General features: G+C 37.6%; 5 protein-coding genes across 11 annotated transcripts in view; 3 read left to right on the top strand and 2 right to left on the bottom strand.

The window, feature by feature from the left end:
* Dgo (ankyrin repeat domain containing protein 6 diego) overlaps positions 1–893 on the top strand; it is a 116,653-nt gene extending 115,760 nt beyond the window's left edge. For 2 of the 4 annotated variants that reach the window (XM_076898275.1, XM_076898274.1), the window contains exons 9-10: positions 135–374; positions 646–893. In XM_076898275.1, coding sequence (XP_076754390.1) covers positions 135–374; positions 646–809 — 404 coding nt within the window. In that variant the 3' untranslated portion in view covers positions 810–893. The remainder of the gene's footprint in view (positions 1–134; positions 375–645) is intronic. The other 2 variants (XM_076898278.1, XM_076898277.1) reach the window with 2 other exon arrangements.
* A 591-nt stretch (positions 894–1,484) lies between these two features.
* LOC143425688 (CDK5RAP1-like protein) lies at positions 1,485–4,171 on the bottom strand. The gene is made up of 8 exons (XM_076898690.1): positions 4,161–4,171; positions 3,769–4,094; positions 3,454–3,684; positions 3,166–3,373; positions 2,767–3,087; positions 2,264–2,585; positions 2,027–2,176; positions 1,485–1,946 (listed from the first exon to the last, which is right to left on the bottom strand). The coding sequence occupies exons 1-8, from the start codon at positions 4,169–4,171 to the stop codon at positions 1,719–1,721; spliced, it is 1,797 nt and encodes a 598-aa protein (XP_076754805.1). The 3' UTR covers positions 1,485–1,718.
* Positions 4,172–5,159: 988 nt separating this feature from the next.
* On the bottom strand, positions 5,160–11,193 carry Rictor (rapamycin-insensitive companion of Tor). 3 transcript variants are annotated; one of them, XM_076897481.1, is made up of 9 exons: positions 10,667–11,193; positions 10,545–10,592; positions 10,042–10,198; positions 6,776–9,967; positions 6,590–6,719; positions 6,140–6,510; positions 5,896–5,998; positions 5,702–5,809; positions 5,160–5,618 (listed from the first exon to the last, which is right to left on the bottom strand). In XM_076897481.1, exons 1-9 carry the CDS (start codon positions 10,725–10,727, stop codon positions 5,256–5,258), a joined length of 4,533 nt encoding a protein of 1,510 aa, XP_076753596.1. In that variant the 5' UTR covers positions 10,728–11,193; the 3' UTR covers positions 5,160–5,255. The 3 variants fall into 3 exon arrangements, with proteins under 3 accessions (XP_076753596.1, XP_076753597.1, XP_076753598.1); XM_076897482.1 differs by having other exon boundaries at positions 6,140–6,477; XM_076897483.1 differs by lacking the exons at positions 5,160–5,618; positions 5,702–5,809 and having other exon boundaries at positions 5,931–6,068.
* Positions 11,194–11,655: 462 nt separating this feature from the next.
* On the top strand, positions 11,656–12,956 carry Prosbeta1 (proteasome beta1 subunit). The gene is made up of 5 exons (XM_076898294.1): positions 11,656–11,779; positions 11,953–12,020; positions 12,083–12,214; positions 12,353–12,627; positions 12,708–12,956. Exons 1-5 carry the CDS (start codon positions 11,684–11,686, stop codon positions 12,833–12,835), a joined length of 699 nt encoding a protein of 232 aa, XP_076754409.1. The 5' UTR covers positions 11,656–11,683; the 3' UTR covers positions 12,836–12,956.
* Positions 12,957–13,337: 381 nt separating this feature from the next.
* Positions 13,338–17,457, top strand: LOC143425464 (sodium-coupled monocarboxylate transporter 1). Of its 2 annotated transcripts, none has more exons than XM_076898280.1 (15): positions 13,338–13,630; positions 13,853–14,151; positions 14,234–14,448; positions 14,527–14,578; positions 14,658–14,725; positions 14,807–14,961; positions 15,047–15,187; positions 15,281–15,389; positions 15,633–15,742; positions 15,818–16,004; positions 16,064–16,150; positions 16,231–16,319; positions 16,401–16,514; positions 16,603–16,789; positions 16,913–17,457. In XM_076898280.1, the coding sequence occupies exons 2-15, from the start codon at positions 13,890–13,892 to the stop codon at positions 16,985–16,987; spliced, it is 1,851 nt and encodes a 616-aa protein (XP_076754395.1). In that variant the 5' UTR covers positions 13,338–13,630; positions 13,853–13,889; the 3' UTR covers positions 16,988–17,457. The 2 variants fall into 2 exon arrangements, with proteins under 2 accessions (XP_076754395.1, XP_076754396.1); XM_076898281.1 differs by having other exon boundaries at positions 13,820–14,151.
* Positions 17,458–17,592: the final 135 nt, after the last annotated feature.

Here is a 17,592-nt window from a genome sequence, read left to right as displayed (position 1 = left end):
TAGCAAACGAGTCTGAACTGCTTGGGCAATGTCCTCGGAATCTTGTTGCTCTCATCGTAGAAATTTTCTGCACTCGAATCGTGTAAGGTATGTATTTGGAGAGTGTTTATAGATTATTTTATTGAACCACGTAGGCAACGACAGCGAGAGCAGCGAAGGAGACGACGACGAACAGCCGGAAGCATTGAGCGGTGGGATCTCTGGAAAAGGAGTGATATCAGAGCACGTGCATTACGACAGTATCGCCAGGATGCCGTATAGGTCCCGTAATGCGGTTTATAGCCCAACACCGCCTTTGCATGACGCACACAATGACTCTGGATACAGTACGCGCATGTACGGTTCCAGCAAAGGTGCTTCACCTTCATTATCTGGTAAAATGTTTCTCCACTTACGTCGACTATCGCACTCTTAATCATTTTTTAAGCGTCAGAATTACCGTAGAGAAATGGCCAAAAAATTTGCACGCGCATTCCCTTACCCTGTGCTATAAATTTTTTTTTTAATCCATTCGATATTTCTATGTGTTCTTTGACGAAGCGATTTAATGTAATGTGTACGTGCACTATTTTAATGATAGTCTTGTTATTTTTAATGTCTTGTGCTTATGTAACAATGGTAGCCGTTTCTATTCCCCTATTGTAGGTCAATTAGAGTGCGACGTGATTCTTCCAACCGCTGCAAACGCGTTTCCCAGCGGAGAACAACTGGCCGCGCTGCTAGAACAGCCGAGGAACCACGATCTCACGGTCTACGAACGCGGTGCCGACAACTGTGTCATTAACATCGGGACCGCGAGCCTGGTTTAACACGTGCAACCAATCATTTGGAAACGATTCCTCGTGTATCTTCCAAAGACACCGAAATTTCGCATAAGTTAATACCTACTCAGGTGTTTAATACCGCTGGCGTGCGGTGACATGCTCTGTTCTCAGAGAAATTACAAGCAAAAATGAATAGTTCGTTTATTCTGACTCTGAAACGAATACGACGTAAATATTCTAACGAACATAATCGCCCAATATGTATTTTTTATTTATATTTTTGAAAATATAAGGGAAGCAGTACAAGTTTCACTGCCTCCCATAGACTGCACGCCACTGGCTCATATAACTTCTTTTCAAGGTACAGACGCGCGTACGTTTAAGATCATTCATCGCATCAAACAGTTCCCCCGTGTACAAAGTGATTCCCGTTTCAAAGATTAAAACTTTGTCGATTCTGTAAATAAGTTTGTAAGTATACGTTCAATTATCGCGAGACTTTGAATCTTTCTGTTGATCGTGTATTTATTCTCAAACAAAAAAGGCGTCCACGGACGTTGATGGAAGCACAGAGATGAGCAAAGTATCGAAGGACGCGCGTAGAGATTGTGTAGATTAGAAGGGAACGTTATAGCATGGATAAGAATTTTTTAACTCTTCGATTTTAACCCTTTATAACAGGAAACGTAATGTACCTATCGATTGCCATATAACACAAAATTAGGTTTAATTGTATCTATTTATTATTCTACATGTATCATACCCATGTACATGCTTCCTTTTTCCATTTGCAGTACTCTTATATCGCTAGTAGATACGTTGTATTAATTTTGTACGAGTGTAATTAGATTTTACATGTTTCGCTCGAGAACCGAGTGCATACTTTATGCAAGGATTAAGCGTGATTAAATAACGAATGAAATTAACGAACAAAAATGAAATCATTTATTTTCTTTACAACGCAGCAGAGGACGCGTGTTCTGTTATTGACGAATGATACAGAGGGACGCCTTTTAACGAATTCGAATTAGCATCCTGAATTTCCACAACAACGTAATCACCGTTCTTTATCGATCTTTTCTCATTCGAATATTTTCCAATAGGTATACTCATCGTGGGAATCAGAACCCGAGTGTTACCGTCATTCCTCGCTTGGAGAACGTCATTGCTCCGTTTGCTTGTCTAATATTAAATTATTACATATCGATATATATCACATTTTGACCATAGCAATATTGCAATAAATTATGAAATTGCCTTACCCCTTCTACAAGTATAAGCTGCAATTGTCCGATCTGTAATTTATTTAATTTCTCTGCTTCTGCCTGGTACAGTACATTCATCCTTGCGAGCCGATTTTGTTTCACGCTTTGTTCCACATCATCTTTGTAACGACGATGTGCCGTCGTTTTCTAAAATCAGCAATAATTGGTAATCGATTAGATCCTGTTTCAAATTCGATGTCGAATAATGAACGGGTATTATTAAGTATTAGTTACCTCCCGCAAGCTATAAGAAAAAAGGTAAGCTTTATTGTATTTTATTAATTCAATTAATGATAAAGTGTCCTGAAATTCTTCTTCCGTTTCTCCGCAAAATCCAGCAATGAAATCACTGGAAAGATAAATATCTGGAATTGTCTCCCGTATGTGATGCACCAGATCTATGTACGCTTCTCTCGTATATCCTCTTCTCATCCTTTCCAGAACCGTGGAATTGCCACTTTGCGCTGGTAAGTGAATTTGTTTGCAAATATTCGGCCTTTCCGCTATCAGTTGTAAAACCTCGTCAGGGAAATCTTTGGGATGCGGCGATGTGAATCTAACAATGATTACTAATTAACATTAGCAAATAACTTTCTTTGAAAAAATACTTTGCCCAAAAATATTTCTCCTATCTTGACAATAAATACTTTCTATATATAGTATATACAATTAGAGAAATTCTGCTTCGATCTATTTTTCATAATTATTTCCGAACATAACAAAAACTATGTGTGTACCTAATCCTAATTTCCGGATTAATGCGGGAAACTTCATCCAGCAAATCACAAAATCGACGTCCTCCCTTTTTCTTTTTGTACACTGTTTTAAAACCCTTGGCTAGATTCGTCTCAGTATCACTAGTCATAAAAAATTCCGACTGCGATAAATCTCTGTAACTATTTACATTCTGTCCAAGAAGCACTACCTCCTTCACACCATCATTAGACAAATTTTGAACTTCTTTCACTATACTGTCGATCGGTCTTGATCTCTCTCTTCCTCTGGTAAACGGTACTATACAATACGTGCACATGTTGTCGCAACCACGCATTATTGTGCTGAGAAAATGTAATCGAACGTTAAAACAATTCCAATTACTCTAAACGCATATAACAATAACAGAAATAACAAATTACACAAATGCGGAGGTGGATTCTGGATTTAATCTAACTGGTGTAATATCTGCGTATGTTTCATCAAACGATAATGTAACATTAATAGCAGTTTCATTATCTGGCACAGATAATAATCTTGGTAGATCCTTGTAGCTGTCTGGACCAGCGACCACGTCGACAAGTTTTCCTCTCTCTAATACTTTGTCTTTCAGTCGTTCTGCCATACAGCCTATGGTATTATAAATGAACCATTTGTAAAATCAATTTATTAAAATCAATTTAATGTCTATAAATTCATTAGAGTCATACCTAACAAACCAATCTTTACAGGACTCCTATTTTTTTTCCTAACATGGTATAGTTCTGTCAACTTGTTCCATATTTTCTGCTCTGCAGAGTCTCTGATGGAACACGTGACAAATAAAACTATATTTGCTTCCATTCGGGACTCTACTTTCTTGTAGCCATGGGACTTTAAAATGGACCAGATTACCTCTGTATCGTTTACGTTCATTTGACAACCGTAAACTTCAAAATAGACTGAAACAGAACGAGTTTGTGAAAGAGATCAACACTTCTTGCAACATCATCATTACAAAACTGTGTTCTTAATTGCTTAATTACCTTTCTGGCCAGAACCATCAATATTTTCTATGTAAGGAATATTTGGTACCGTAATAAATTCATCGGGAACTTTAGTTTCAGGTACCAAAAAATCTCTGAGCGATGGTCCATTCTTTGATAGATCTCTGAAGTCTTTTAGGGAGGTAGCCTTTCTTTCGATTTCTTGAGGAACTTCCAATTGAGTGACAGTCGTATGCAACGCTTGACATTGTTGATAATTGTGTAGAATTATGTTAGTACATCCACCATACTTTTCAACCAGTCGTTTGCGTAACAATGTATATGCTTTAGGCTTAATTTTATTTAATGACCGTAGAACAATTGTACTGTTCATAATTAACATTTAATGTGATACTAAACACATTACAACGCACTGGTAAACATGTACAAACAGTGAAGACATGTATTATCGCAAGTGAAAAATTATTTACATTAATCTCATTAATTAATGGTAATATTAAGGATGTTAATATACCTTATAGAATAATTTTTCTGTCAGTATTTCACTGTCAAAAGATACATGTTTATATAGATAGGTTATGTAACTTGAAACTCTTGAAGATTACTCGTACCATAATCAATTACCGAAAATTTATTTATAAAATATTAACTGAAGGCGTAATGAGCGTCAAACATTTATTTACAGCGTTTATATTCGTAATTTAATTACTTGTTTTAAGTTTGGGACAGCCTAACGAAAACACAACCCCCTACCAGTAAGAGCTCTCACGAACTACTGACCACTACATTCAAACATCCTACTATATTAAAGTACCCGTGGCGCCATCTCTGTGAAAAGTGCTCAAACTGGTCGTACATCGTTATCGACAGCGAAGTAAACTACTGAAGACTACTAGCGCCATCTCTTGGAGAATGTTGAAACTAGGGTCGGTAATTGGTTTCAGTATCCTCCGCAGAGATGGCGTTAGTAGTCTTCTGCAGTTTACTTCGCTGTCGATAACGATGTGCGACCAGTTTGAGCACTTTTCACAGAGATGGCGCCACGGGTTCCAGAAGGTGCTCCCATTATCTGTCTCACTCTTTCTTATAGCTTTCTTATATATCTTTCTCTCTCTTACCTTTAAAGCGGGAAATACATAACAGCGTATCACGCGTGTTATACGTTCATTCATGAATTTTTTAAGCAATAACGTAGGATGACACTTGTTAACTTGGAAACTATGTTTCCATACAAATTAAAACCGTCAGATCTCAGCAGGTGTTTAACATATTGAGTATTGACAGACATTTTGGTTGTTGTTAGCCAACAATTATAGGTACAGAAAGCCATATATGTATGTATATATTTTTTTTCTTTAAGTCGTCATAAAAATGATATATAATATGATGATATACAATAGAGGTTTAAAAGCTCTTCTCATGACATGGGATTTATGATTCGATCTCGGCAGTGTAATTTATTTTTATATATACTTCGCAATTATTTTAGTACAAAATATTTACAATTGCTTGAACGTCGGTGACTACTAATCAAGGCTGTTGGCAGTGTTTGTACCTGATACTTTTAATAATCTATCGGAACTCTTTGAGAGGCGTATCCTCTCTTCTGGCTTTAAAATTTCGGCTATTATCTTCTCGTCACTTCGTCGTTCTGATTTGCATGAAAGCTCTTGCGTTTTATTGCATTTTTGCGTTGCACAGGAATCGGCGCCAGCCTCTTCGGCGACGGTATCCAATTGTGCTACTTGTATCTCAGAAAACGTAAGTCTTCCGTTGATCTTACTTTCTGAAGGCACACGGGAGTCGGATTCCGTGAACATGTAAGGTGGTATTAATTTATCATCATTGCATTCGTTTAGCTTTAGAACATTAACTGCTTCTACATAAAGCTGCGTTACAACGTTAGAATTAGAAACTAACAGGTCATAATTGAAATCGTATTATTCGATATTTTTTTTCTTTAACAACTTACTGCTTCAAATGTAGAATCTAGAAATAACTCTTGTAAAAATCGTCGTGCTGGCATTCTATAAGTATTACTACCTAAACGAGCAGCTACGTCCGAAAATAAACAAATGTCCTATAAAATAAAGGAGAGTGATGTATAAATAATAAATTTCGCATACACTACACATCTTAGTTTTATGATGAAATTTAAACATATACCTGAAACCTCTCTGGATGTAATTGTCTTAATCTAAGTAATGTTTGTCGACTATTACGATACCATACAGGGTTTGCCAACCGTTGTGCATGTCTAAGTATTTTCCTATTTGAATATAGTACAGGTGATATTACGATAATGTATATACATATATCAATGTAACGTCATTACATTACTAAAAAAGTCAATGTATCTATCTTGCACTGTACCACATTATCGAATAATCCTATGATTAATTAATGTTACCTGTATAACTTCATGTCTTTTTCCGGCATTGTATCTTTGCTGCAACTTTTACTGTGATAACATACTAAACATATACGATAGTGTTCTGCATCTACATCGCATTCTGAACAAGATTCTTCGTCTACTTCGATCACTTCTATATCAGACTTAGGCGCTTCGTCCAACGCTATAGTTGAAACCGACGATTGTGGTGGTTCCGGGAATATTGTTATAAGTCTCTTTGGTAGGGCAATGCCCATGTAAAATAAATTATCATTGTTATCTTCAGCGGGTGGAGGTGTCGGGGTGAGTACTTGTTCCGTACTCCAATTGCGAGACGAATCAAATTCAGATAAGCTCTGCAATGAAAATCGACCATCTAAACTATACATCTAAAATGAAATACATGCATTCAATCGAATGTTCTCTGAAATTGAATAGAGTAGAAGATCAATTCGAAAAATATCATACTTCCAAACTACTCTGAGAATAACTCGGTCTCCGATGACGTTGTAAGCTACGAAGTCTTGCATATCCCTCAGCATCTTGTTGGCTTAGTCTTTGAATACTTGAAACAGGACTCGGTGTTTCCCCTCTTTCTCTGCAAAGATACAGCGATAGATGGTAAACGTTTTTAACTGAAACGAAACTACTTACGGTAGCGCGTAACGTTTTGCTTCAAGGTCCGTGGCTGCACTTTCAGATCGGTTTCTAGTCCTCCGAGCCACTGGTTCAGGTAACTCTGGTTTACCATCGCTAAGACTACGATGATGTCGTTGTATAGGAATTGGACTTGGTGCTGGATATCTGCTCGTAGGAGGAAGTACCGGCCAGTGATCCCCGCGTCTGTGTCTAACACATGGCCAATCGAAAGTCGTCAGCGCATCTGCGCCTGTACGAGTCGTAGCGATCAGACTAAGGGCGTACATAGCCGTAGCTCGCACCACGTAATACGGACACGTTTCTGCTATGGAAGTTAACAATTCTATAGTTCCTAAATGGTTCAATTGTTCAGCTCCTGCTGCTGAGGTTCCCATATGACCAAGCGACCACAATGCGGACTTAACTCTTAAAATTCTTTTATTTAAATTTGCAACCTGATCGTCTCGAGATTCAGGTTCCAATCTCCAACTCTTTTCTGGAGTAGTTCGCCTTGAATCGTCTAGGCTTGTTTTTCGTCGAATATCGATCAAAGAATCAACCTTTTGTGGGTGGGTATCTGTGCCTTCCACAGCTTCTGAATCCATTATTGTCTCTAATCTATTTGATTCTATTGTCTCATCTGTGCCAGATTCTTCGGACATAGCGTAAGCATCATCGATTACAGAACGATTTGCTTTAGTACACCTTGAGTTTGACTCTGAGTCTCTGTTACCGAATTCCAGTCTAAATCGTTGCACGACTCGAGTGAAACGCTGTATCACATTTCGACGTAACAATAGCTGCATACCAAGATCGTGTTGCGCCAATTGGCCTATTAAGTGTGGTAAAATAAAAATATTGTGCGGTGTCATGGGAATATTACTTGTTCTCCTATGATAATTTCCCGTTTCGTTTCTCTGACGACGTGTCAAACAATCGTGTATCTCTCCTTCTATCAAACGAACGTATCTTTCCGCAAATCCCCCGGGACTTATCCACTTTTCTAATTCTTCAGCAGGGGACGAAAGTGTCGTGAAACCCGCGTGAAGAGAGTATAGTCGAATTTTAAGCAAATAACCCTTATCACCTAATTCTCCCAACCATTTATCCCAATCTTGAGATTGGCCTCCCTGTTGCAATAAAGCTTCTAAATATTCTGGTTCTTCGCAAGCTTCGTGTAATGCTGCTAATGCAGTTAGCCCTACTGTTTTATTAGAATCCGACAGCCGTTCTGACAATAATGTTATTGCCCAACGATAGGCATCGGCCATTCTGGCTCTGAGTATCAATCGAAGGAACTGTGTAGCATATAGACGGGTACTGTCCGATGTTGCTTCTGTAATAATCTTAGTCAATACTTTTCTATTAGGTCCGTCTCTAGAATAATCTAAGCTTGATATTATAAGTTTAACGTAACACTCATGATTAGTAGACAAGGCCAAATCCTGTAGCTTTCCTAATAGTTGAAATTCCTTCAGAATCCTAGTCCCCTTTGCCGAATGACTCAACTGTCCAAGAAACAAGAAATACTTTTGACAACATGTAGTAGTCATATGACGAGGCGAAAATAAACATTCGTGAGCGGATTGAGCTGTTCGGATACTAGATATTTGTTCATCGATATCCTCGATTAATTCAAATAATAGTTTTGTACTCTCAGGTTCAGGAATCTCCAGCAAACAATTCAACAAATCACAACCGGCTAATGTAGCTTCTCTCGCTAGATTAGCATTCGTTGCTAACTCCACTCTGCTGTAACCGTTTGAACACGGTTTAAAATAGCGTACAAGTCTTTTCATAAATAATCTGTGATCAGAATCATGGAGTATTCGCCCTGTATCCTCGCGTGAACGTAATATAGATCGTATTACCGGCCAATTCCATGCAAGAGCGTCTTTAGAGCTGAGTACTTGAGCATCCTTCAAAAGAGGCGTAGTTGGCGATTCTCTACGTAACCAATGTCTACTAGATGTTCGCTGACGTCTCGGTAGTGTTGGTCGCAACCAAGTGCCAGCTTGTAAAATTTTATCGAGAAACAAACTTGCAGGTGACGGTCTTCGTCGCATCATAGTGTGCATCCGTTCTAGGATTGTAACAGCTGCTAAAGCCTGATGCTTTCCAGCACTTGCGTGTTCCAATAAGTTCGGTAACGGTGGTGTAAGATCGCACACTTCGGAAGGCAAAAGAGAGTGTGCAAGATGCAACAATGCGCCTAGCAGAACAGCTGCACGTACAGAAATGAAGGTGTCGGTAGAAACAATAGTTTCCGCTAGCGCACGATGTAAACCACACTCCAGCAAAGCGTAAACCAATAATGCTAAATGTATTTCTGTAATGTTCGGACAATGTGATGATAAAGACGGTAAAATATATTTCCCTTCGGCAGCAACAAAACCTTCCGATAATTTCCAAGAGTCACGTGTTCTACTGGGATCTACTGCCGCTAAAGCAACATCAGGCTCGTCTGTCCAAGTAGGTAAAGGTAAATCCAACAATTCATACAATAATTCTAAAACAGCACCTCTTACTTCAAGTTGTTCAACATATAACATATCTGCTATAGCTTTTAATCCTGAATTATCATCGGGTCGACAAAAATGTAAAACTCCAGAATAAGATCTTAGTATGCTTAAGAGTGCTAATTTGCTTGCTACAAATCTTTCTTTTTCTTCTTTAGTTCTATCTATACTTGCAGAGTGAAGCTCGCAATAGGGAGCTGCAAAACATAACAGGGAAACACTGTTCCTGGTATCAGGTGTATTCAATAATTTTAGTAAAACTCCCACAACAGCTTCAGTTATGGTTGGACTCTGTCCAGTCATCACAGCTCTTGCAAGGGCACCGACTCCTCCACAACTGATCAATAAATTTGAGTTTAAAACACCCAACTCGCAAAGAGTTGCTAAAAATGCTCGAAATGCTCCATCTTTTTCTTCGACGCCGCCGTTTGTTAAGCTTATTAAAGATCTTGCTAAAATAGGACTAAAATGTTTCGGAGCTAATACTAAAATTCTTCTAACAAGCCTAAGAGCTTGCATTCTCTCCATTTCATTCCGCAAGTTAACATCCATACTCCGGGCCACAAAGTATGGATATTGTAATTTATTAATTGCAATAACATCTTGTTCTTTTTTAAGCATATACCGTACGGCTCGTAACGCAGCTGCTCGAACTTGTGTTGCTTCATGGACAAGTCCCACCCGCAAACTATAAAATCAACGTATTATACGATAATATATATGCTTGTACAATGCCACCAGTGAGTACTCTCCAAACCTTACCAACAAAATATATCATTCATGGAATATCCATAATCTGATGAATCGTCTTCATTAATTAATTTAACAATAGCATTAAGATAAGCCAGTTTCTTTGCGCTTGGAACATGTTCACGTTGACAAAGATTAGTCAAAACCTCTTGCACGTTATCTCGTAATCCTAAAAAATGAATCGATATTTTAGCGAATCAAGTTCCCCTATCGGAAGTAAAAAGAACATGTACGTTTCTCTACGATTGTCTGTAACAAAACTATAATTCCATATTTCCTTACTGTTACATCGAACAGTTTACAAATGCTGACATTAAACGCACATAATTCTACACCGTTCATTACGACATTTGTTTAGTTTCTTCGAAAAACACGTTCTTTTTCCTTCAATTTGCTGAAGAGACACTTAAATTAAAGAGAAGACATTCGTATGCGTTGATAGACCGATGCAAGGTAGTCATGCTATCGGTTGTACTATGGATAAAAAGTGGCGAGTTACAGGTTAGGTTACTAACCTCTTGACAGATCGAGATGCACGTAGCTGCCTTCACTGCTTTGACGGTCTATAAAAAGAACACATAAATAGAAACCGGCGTAGTTTCGAAATTAAGATATTGACAACCAATGCTAAACGTACTTCGATGAGATCTGCTCGTACGATGACTCCTACCCCAAATCATCCAACTAGAAATTGCCATTTCTTTACCGGCTGCTACCCACGATCACAATCAACACTTTTTGTCCGATTGTTACTACAAGTCTTTCGCATAGTATATGTCATTCTCACTGTTTAATCCGAAGCCTGAAGCACTATAAATGCACTACTGATAAATCAAGCGTAACACGAGTCAAGTGTTACATGAGAACGTTGCACTCCGAGTACTGCACTCTTCGAGAAAATTAGGTATATATCTGAGAAAGTTGTAACAGTCACGGTAAACATGTAATCAACAAGAGAACGTACTTTCTTCCTCGAACTTTTCCGTTCAGCCACGAAAATAATACACGCTTTATACTATTTCCCTCCACGAACGATATTTTATAACGTGATGCAAACTTCGCGTGTCTTCGACTGCAATTTATCTTTGAAAACGTAATACACGTATTTCCTCGTCGTAGGAGGATACAAGTAAAATACGCTATATGACTTGCTCGACTGATCTAGACTAGTCGGTGTTCAGAAGACTGAAATTTTGAAACAACAATATTTTGCATGTATTTTATGTCGCCCTATATAACTGCTCGTTTCGTCGAAGTTAAGGCTAATTACTTTTTTATTTCTCGCTTGTCGTACAGATATGAATATGATATTAAAAATAAGAGAGTGATTGCAGTTTTATATTAAAAATGAATTTGATCTTTCTTAAAAAAAATTTGTGCACACAGTACAAAGCTAGTAAAAATCGTAGAAGATTTATTGCGGTGCTAAAAGCGATGAGACTGCAAAATCTATTTTTACTCTATTAAAGATTAATTGTAACAGTTATTTGTTGTTTGATTAGAATTGTAAAAATTATAAAATGTGTTCAGTAATTATGTTTAGAAGCGAATGTCAACCTGTCTAATCATCATAGATGGACCCACTAGTTATAAAGTAACTGCTTTTAATGTTGAACAGTCACGTTGAAAGTGGTGTTAGTAAATTTTTATAAAAATGGCATATATAATGGATAATTTGGTCCAACCTAATGTTGGATCAGTTACAAATTATTTAGTACCAGATTGGCTTTCTTCGGAACAAAGTACAGGAGTAAGTTACAATAAAATTTCATATTAATGTGTTTTAAGGTTAGAATGACAATGCAAACATACATGGAAATTTCTTCAATCAAAATTTCAAATAAAACAAATTTACTCTTTTCTACATTTGTAATTTTAATAAACACTTTGATATCAATTTTTTAAAACTATTTTACTAATTAGACATCAATCATGGCCTGTGAATTTGATGGAGGGATAGTAATTGGTGCAGATTCTAGGGCGACTACAGGGTATGTAACAGCACGTATAATAATAATAATTATACAATTAATTATATACTTTACTATTTTAGGGCATATATATCCAATCGTTTTGCCGACAAATTGAGTAAAATTACTGATTACATTTATTGTTGTCGGTCTGGTTCGGCGGCAGATACTCAAGCTATTTCTGATATTGTTGCATATCACTTGAGTCTTCACAAGTACGTATTAATACTTAATTTATATTATCATATAAAATTAATCATAAAATTTTTCAAAGTAATTCTACTCTATTCGTTTCAGAGTACTACAGAGTACTACTATAATATAAATTAAGTATTAATATGTAATTGTTTTAGGATGGAGTTGGGCATGGAACCATTAGTTGAAACAGCAGCAAATGTGTTTCGTGAATTGTGTTACAATTATAGAGATTCTTTAATGGCAGGAATCTTGGTAGCAGGATGGGATAGCCGTAAAGGGGGTCAAGTTTATAGTATTCCCTTAGGTGGTATGTGTGTACGGCAACCAATTGCCATTGGAGGGTCTGGTTCGACCTATGTATATGGTTATGTGGATTCTCAGTACAAACCAAACATGACAAAGGACGAGTGCCTTAAACTGGTTGAGAACAGTAAATATCTTGTAGATTGTGATCGGTACAATATGATTGTCTAATACTTTGGTATTGATTACATTTCCTTATATTTACAGCATTGGCATTGGCAATGGCTCGTGATGGTAGCAGCGGTGGTGTCATTCGAACTGGCGTTATTACGGAAAAAGGAATTGAAAGAAATGTTATATTGGGGAATAATTTACCGACTTTCTACGAGGGATGAAAACTGTAAAAATGACGATTAAATACAGTATGGCTATCCAATCTTTATATGATATTTCTAAATATCTTATATTACTTATACCTTATTTCTTAATTAAATTAAAGCGAAAAGTACCCTTTTACTTTTTTGAGTTGTTATTCATCGTGAAAATAACTTTTTCCATCTGTACATTTGCTAAAGAGGACGATCAACAAGTACCGTATTAACAGTTATAGTAGTTCTGAATAGCTATTAATAAATTATTCTTTGACACCCGAAAATCATCCAGGAACTTGGTTGAAACGCGACCGTCAATGTGATCAAACACATCTATACAACTACTACCATATTTAGGTCGTATTATCCACTTACGATTCACTGTGGTATATACCCGGTCGTTTTAACTTCGTACTTAATGTCCATTGTCGGTTTAATGAGAAAATTGTCACAATGGCACAATCGTGATGTATGCAATGGCATCAAGCCGCTTCGAGCTTTTAGCTCTTTTCAGATGACCTGTCACGCCAGTTGCGGTCGGTCTTCCGTGATACCCATTACAACCTTCCGTGCCACATATTACATCAACCGTCGTTTCGTTCATCAGAAATAATTAAACATCTAGATCAATGTGAAAAGAATTATATTCTTCATCGAGTGTTACATCGCGTCACTTATATCTGGTCGGTTAATGATGCACAAGTTTAAATCACACTGTCCACCAATGTCCACAACTGGAAATAAAAGTTCGTAGGCACCCAGTTGCCTTTAGTAAACCACTATTAATGGACTGAAGAATTATCAAATACGAAAATTACAGTAAGCATTATTTTTAATTATACTATCGAGCACGTAAATACTCTTTCCTTCTGCACTGTTATCAATACGCAAAAGATACTATAACTTCCCTCTCCATTTATTTCCAAAGTTATAAGAATTACTACTTTTGGCTCTTGCTATTCGTGTTTCGTTGCTCTTAAGAAGAAACTTGTCAATTATTCTTGAAAGGATTTACTTAGTAATTTGAAACGCCTTGAAAAGGCGTTGCACGGATCACAAAATTCCATTTTGCAACAAAATGACCGCGGAGGCTAGCATGGAGGACCCTCGACCGAACTGGTCTCAGGACACCCCAACGGTACAGGAAGTCGGCGAAATGATGCGAAGTTTCGGCGCGTGGGATTACTCCGTTTTCGTGTTCATGCTGGTCACTTGCGGCCTCGTTGGCATTTACTTTGGTTTCATTAAGAAGTCATCGGGAGTAGACGAATACCTCGTGGGTGGTAGAACGATGAAGACGTTCCCTGTCAGTTTAAGTCTGATAGCCAGTTTTATATCGGGTAGGATTTCGTTCTCATTTAAACAGATACATTCGTTATTTAACGCGGGCAATTATAAAAAGGAATGTTACTGTAACTATAGGTATTTCACTGCTGGGCATGCCGACAGAAGTTTACGTACACGGTACTAGTTATCTCTTTATTGGTGTAGGAGTGGTCATCGTTGCTTTTGTAATGTCGGAAGTTTATTTACCGATTTTCCACGAGCTTAGACTTACAAGCACCTATGAATACCTCGAGAGACGTTTCGACAAGAAAATCAGGACTCTAGGCTCGGTGCTTTTCGCGATCGGCATAGTGAGTCCAATTTAAATTTAATCAATTTATTTAAGCAACTCGTCCGAAGCTTGTGCAAAAGGTACACTGATTTTCTAGATGACGTGGCTTCCCATTGTTATTTACGTGCCAGCGTTGGCTTTTAATCAAGGTACCGAAGATACGTTAAATAATTCTCACTAAGATATCAGGCTTAAATAAAACTAACATACGAAATAATATATTTCCAGTCACGGGCGTGAACGTGCACATAGTCACCCCGTTCGTCTGCATCGTGTGTATTTTTTACACGTGTGTGGTAAGAAACAAGTCTTCTGATACGACTAGAATATTATCCTTTCAAGTAAATCGTAAAGTAATTCACAATTTTATCAATCAGGGTGGTTTGAGAGCAGTAGTATGGACCGATTTTATCCAGACCTTCATAATGTTCGGTTCTATGCTTTTGATCATAATCAAAGGGACATCCGACGTAGGAGGATTGTCACTAGTAATAAGTAGAAATTTGGAGTCTGGAAGACTCGAATTACCCTCGTGAGCATTCCAATAGCATAATTTTAAAAAATATATAGTGCACTGCTTAAACAACAATCGTTAAGATTTATGGATTTTTGAATAGGACAGATTGGAGTCCTTTAACGAGACACACATTGTGGTCCCTCGTGGTGGGTGGTTTCTTTCACTGGTTGCAAATATCCGCTATCAATCAAAACATGATACAACGATATCTTGCATTGCCCACGTTAAAATCAGCTAGAAGGTACATCGATCGTTTCTAAATCTCTAATTATTCGTAAGATACAAATTTCAGAATGAACTGTTAAGTAACATGAGACAACGTGACACGTTTCAGAGCGCTCTGGTTTTTTACAATCGGAGTCTTGATTTTAATAGGAATATGCGGATACGCGGGAATGTTAATATATGCCTGGTATCATGTATGTGATCCACTTACGACAAAGGTAATGATTAAACCTCCCTGATAGCCTGATTCCACGATATATCGTGAACTAGAAGTAATGGAATGATCTCATATTCAACGTACAACGGATGTAAATCCGGCATGCGACATGTTGCAAATAATGACTTTTTGACATTTTACCGACAGTTCTCAATTTTTAACGCAATCCTTATCTATTGCATTTTATACTCCTGATATCAACTATCTGGTATTAAAAATATTAAATTTATAAATTTTCACGTAGTTAGCCGGAGCGAAGGATCAATTATTACCATTACTTGTCATGAATATATTAAACGAATTCCCGGGCCTTCCGGGTCTCTTTGTCGCTGGAGTATTTAGCGCGGCATTGAGGTAATCTTTCTTTTTTATCTCTCGCAAATTACGATTGATTAAAGAAGAAAAAGACTCATCGTTCTTGCATTTTAGTTCTTTATCAACTGGTCTGAATTCCATGGCCGCTGTGGTGTTAGAAGATTTCATCAAACCCTTTAGGAAAACGCCTTTTTCTCCAAAAGTTGTAGACATCCTGTTGAAATTTACGGTAGTTGTTCTCGGAATAATCTGTGCAGCACTCGTGTTCGTCGTTGAGAAAACAGGATCTCACGTGTTGCAGGTATGACGTGCGAGAATTTAGTTTGGAGGGAATTTTGCACGATGTAAAGTGTGTTTCAGTTATCCACGAACCTGGCGTCCATTACGAGCGGACCGTCTCTTGGAATTTTCAGCATGGGCGTTTTGCTGCCCTGGGTAAATGCTAAAGTATGTAACAGCTTTTGACACGTACACAATTATCATAGAATAACGCGAACGTAAATGCTATAATTGTGTACAAAATGTAGGGTGCTCTGATAGGTGGTCTCGCTGGTTTGGGTTTTATGGGCTGGATCAGCCTTTCAGCTGAAGCGGCGATTGCTAGTGGAAGAATAAAGTGAGGATAAAAATTGAATGACTAGCAAACGTCTATGATTTTTCAATTAAAATTCTGTTACGTTATAAATTATCTGCACAGATTCGATGAGAAACCAGTCACCACAGAGGGCTGCTACTATTCGTTTCCAAAAGTGGAAAACTTAATGTTGCTCGAACCCCCGGATACGATTCTGGACAGCGACGATCTTCTTCCGTAAGCCGTTAATTTTTCGAAGATTACATGTAGAGAGCTACAAGAAAAATATATTACACTAAATACATTTCTGTCTACACATTTTCAGGGAACCATTAGCGTTGTACCGTCTTAGTTATCTTTGGTATACCGTCACTGGAGCACTGGTGACTATGACCATCGGCCTCGCTATAAGTCTTGTCTCGTCCCAAAATGTTAAAAAGTTAGATCCAATGTTACTGGCCCCGTTCGTGAGGAAAATACTGAAACGATTCAACAAAGGATCTCGACACGAGGTGAGCAACGTTCAAGAACAATCTTCCTTATCAGATCTTTGTTTGATAAATAATTTCTATGGATAGAATTGTCCTTTTATTATTTTTTTAAACGTATGCGCGTGCTTCGCCTCGCATACTTAGGTGGGAAATTTAGAAATTGGTCTCCAAGTGCATAGAACGGGGGAGGAGAACGTGGCTGAACGCGTGTTACATTAGTATGACCTTGACTAATGATCATGATCCATGCTGATCGAATCAGGGGTCGGCAAACTGTACGAGATGAAGTGTTCGGTTGGCAGGCTGAAATATCGAATTAAGAGGGTTAAGCCTAAAATAAGTTAGATCAATGACGAAAATAAAGTACAAAATGACACGAGTTATAGTTTGGATGATATCGAGACACGAAACGAGGGAGAGAAGAAACAAAGCGGTGAAAGTCCTTCTGTCCCGAAGTACGAGCGCAGTAATGAAATTTTTAGTATGTTTTCATTTTTACACTTACTCGTAGACATAGTGTATTTCGTACGTATATTTCAACATGAACGGAAATGTACAAAGATAATATAGGCAATAGTATCCTAATATTATGCTATTAGAGAGTAATACTTTCAATGAAATTCTTTACACTCGCTGTAAAATATATAACATTCAGAATGTAAAGGCGAATTAAAGTTTATAAAACAGCACCATTTGCTTTCAGTTCTCATAGTACGTAAGGATAAAAATATATCAGTTTTGAACAATAGGAATGGATACCTAATACGAATGTATTATTTATTCCTTATGAAATTAAAAAAATAATCATGAGAGAATGATTAAAC

The sequence above is a fragment of the Xylocopa sonorina genome, chromosome 7, assembly GCF_050948175.1.
Source record: "Xylocopa sonorina isolate GNS202 chromosome 7, iyXylSono1_principal, whole genome shotgun sequence".
Lineage (NCBI taxonomy): Eukaryota > Metazoa > Arthropoda > Insecta > Hymenoptera > Apidae > Xylocopa > Xylocopa sonorina.
This window is presented reverse-complemented; position numbering and strand designations above follow the sequence as displayed.

Bases quoted from the DNA above. Each gene is read 5' to 3' on its own strand.
- Prosbeta1 (XM_076898294.1), top strand. From the start codon at position 11,684: ATGGCATATATAATGGATAATTTGGTCCAACCTAATGTTGGATCAGTT. The intron at 12,215-12,352 runs GTACGTATTAAT...TAATTGTTTTAG, and splicing joins TATCACTTGAGTCTTCACAA to GATGGAGTTGGGCATGGAAC. The intron at 12,628-12,707 runs GTAAATATCTTG...TTATATTTACAG, and splicing joins CCTTAAACTGGTTGAGAACA to CATTGGCATTGGCAATGGCT.
- LOC143425464 (XM_076898280.1), top strand. From the start codon at position 13,890: ATGACCGCGGAGGCTAGCATGGAGGACCCTCGACCGAACTGGTCTCAG. The intron at 14,579-14,657 runs GTACCGAAGATA...ATATATTTCCAG, and splicing joins AGCGTTGGCTTTTAATCAAG to TCACGGGCGTGAACGTGCAC. The intron at 16,515-16,602 runs GTAAGCCGTTAA...ACACATTTTCAG, and splicing joins GACAGCGACGATCTTCTTCC to GGAACCATTAGCGTTGTACC.
- LOC143425688 (XM_076898690.1), bottom strand. The intron at 3,088-3,165 runs GTAATTTGTTAT...ACATTTTCTCAG, and splicing joins GAATCCACCTCCGCATTTGT to CACAATAATGCGTGGTTGCG. The intron at 2,177-2,263 runs GTAACTAATACT...TGCTGATTTTAG, and splicing joins TTTCTTATAGCTTGCGGGAG to AAAACGACGGCACATCGTCG.
- Rictor (XM_076897481.1), bottom strand. From the start codon at position 10,727: ATGGCAATTTCTAGTTGGATGATTTGGGGTAGGAGTCATCGTACGAGC. The intron at 9,968-10,041 runs GTAAGGTTTGGA...TTGATTTTATAG, and splicing joins ATGAATGATATATTTTGTTG to TTTGCGGGTGGGACTTGTCC. The intron at 5,810-5,895 runs GTATATGTTTAA...TTTATTTTATAG, and splicing joins TACATCCAGAGAGGTTTCAG to GACATTTGTTTATTTTCGGA.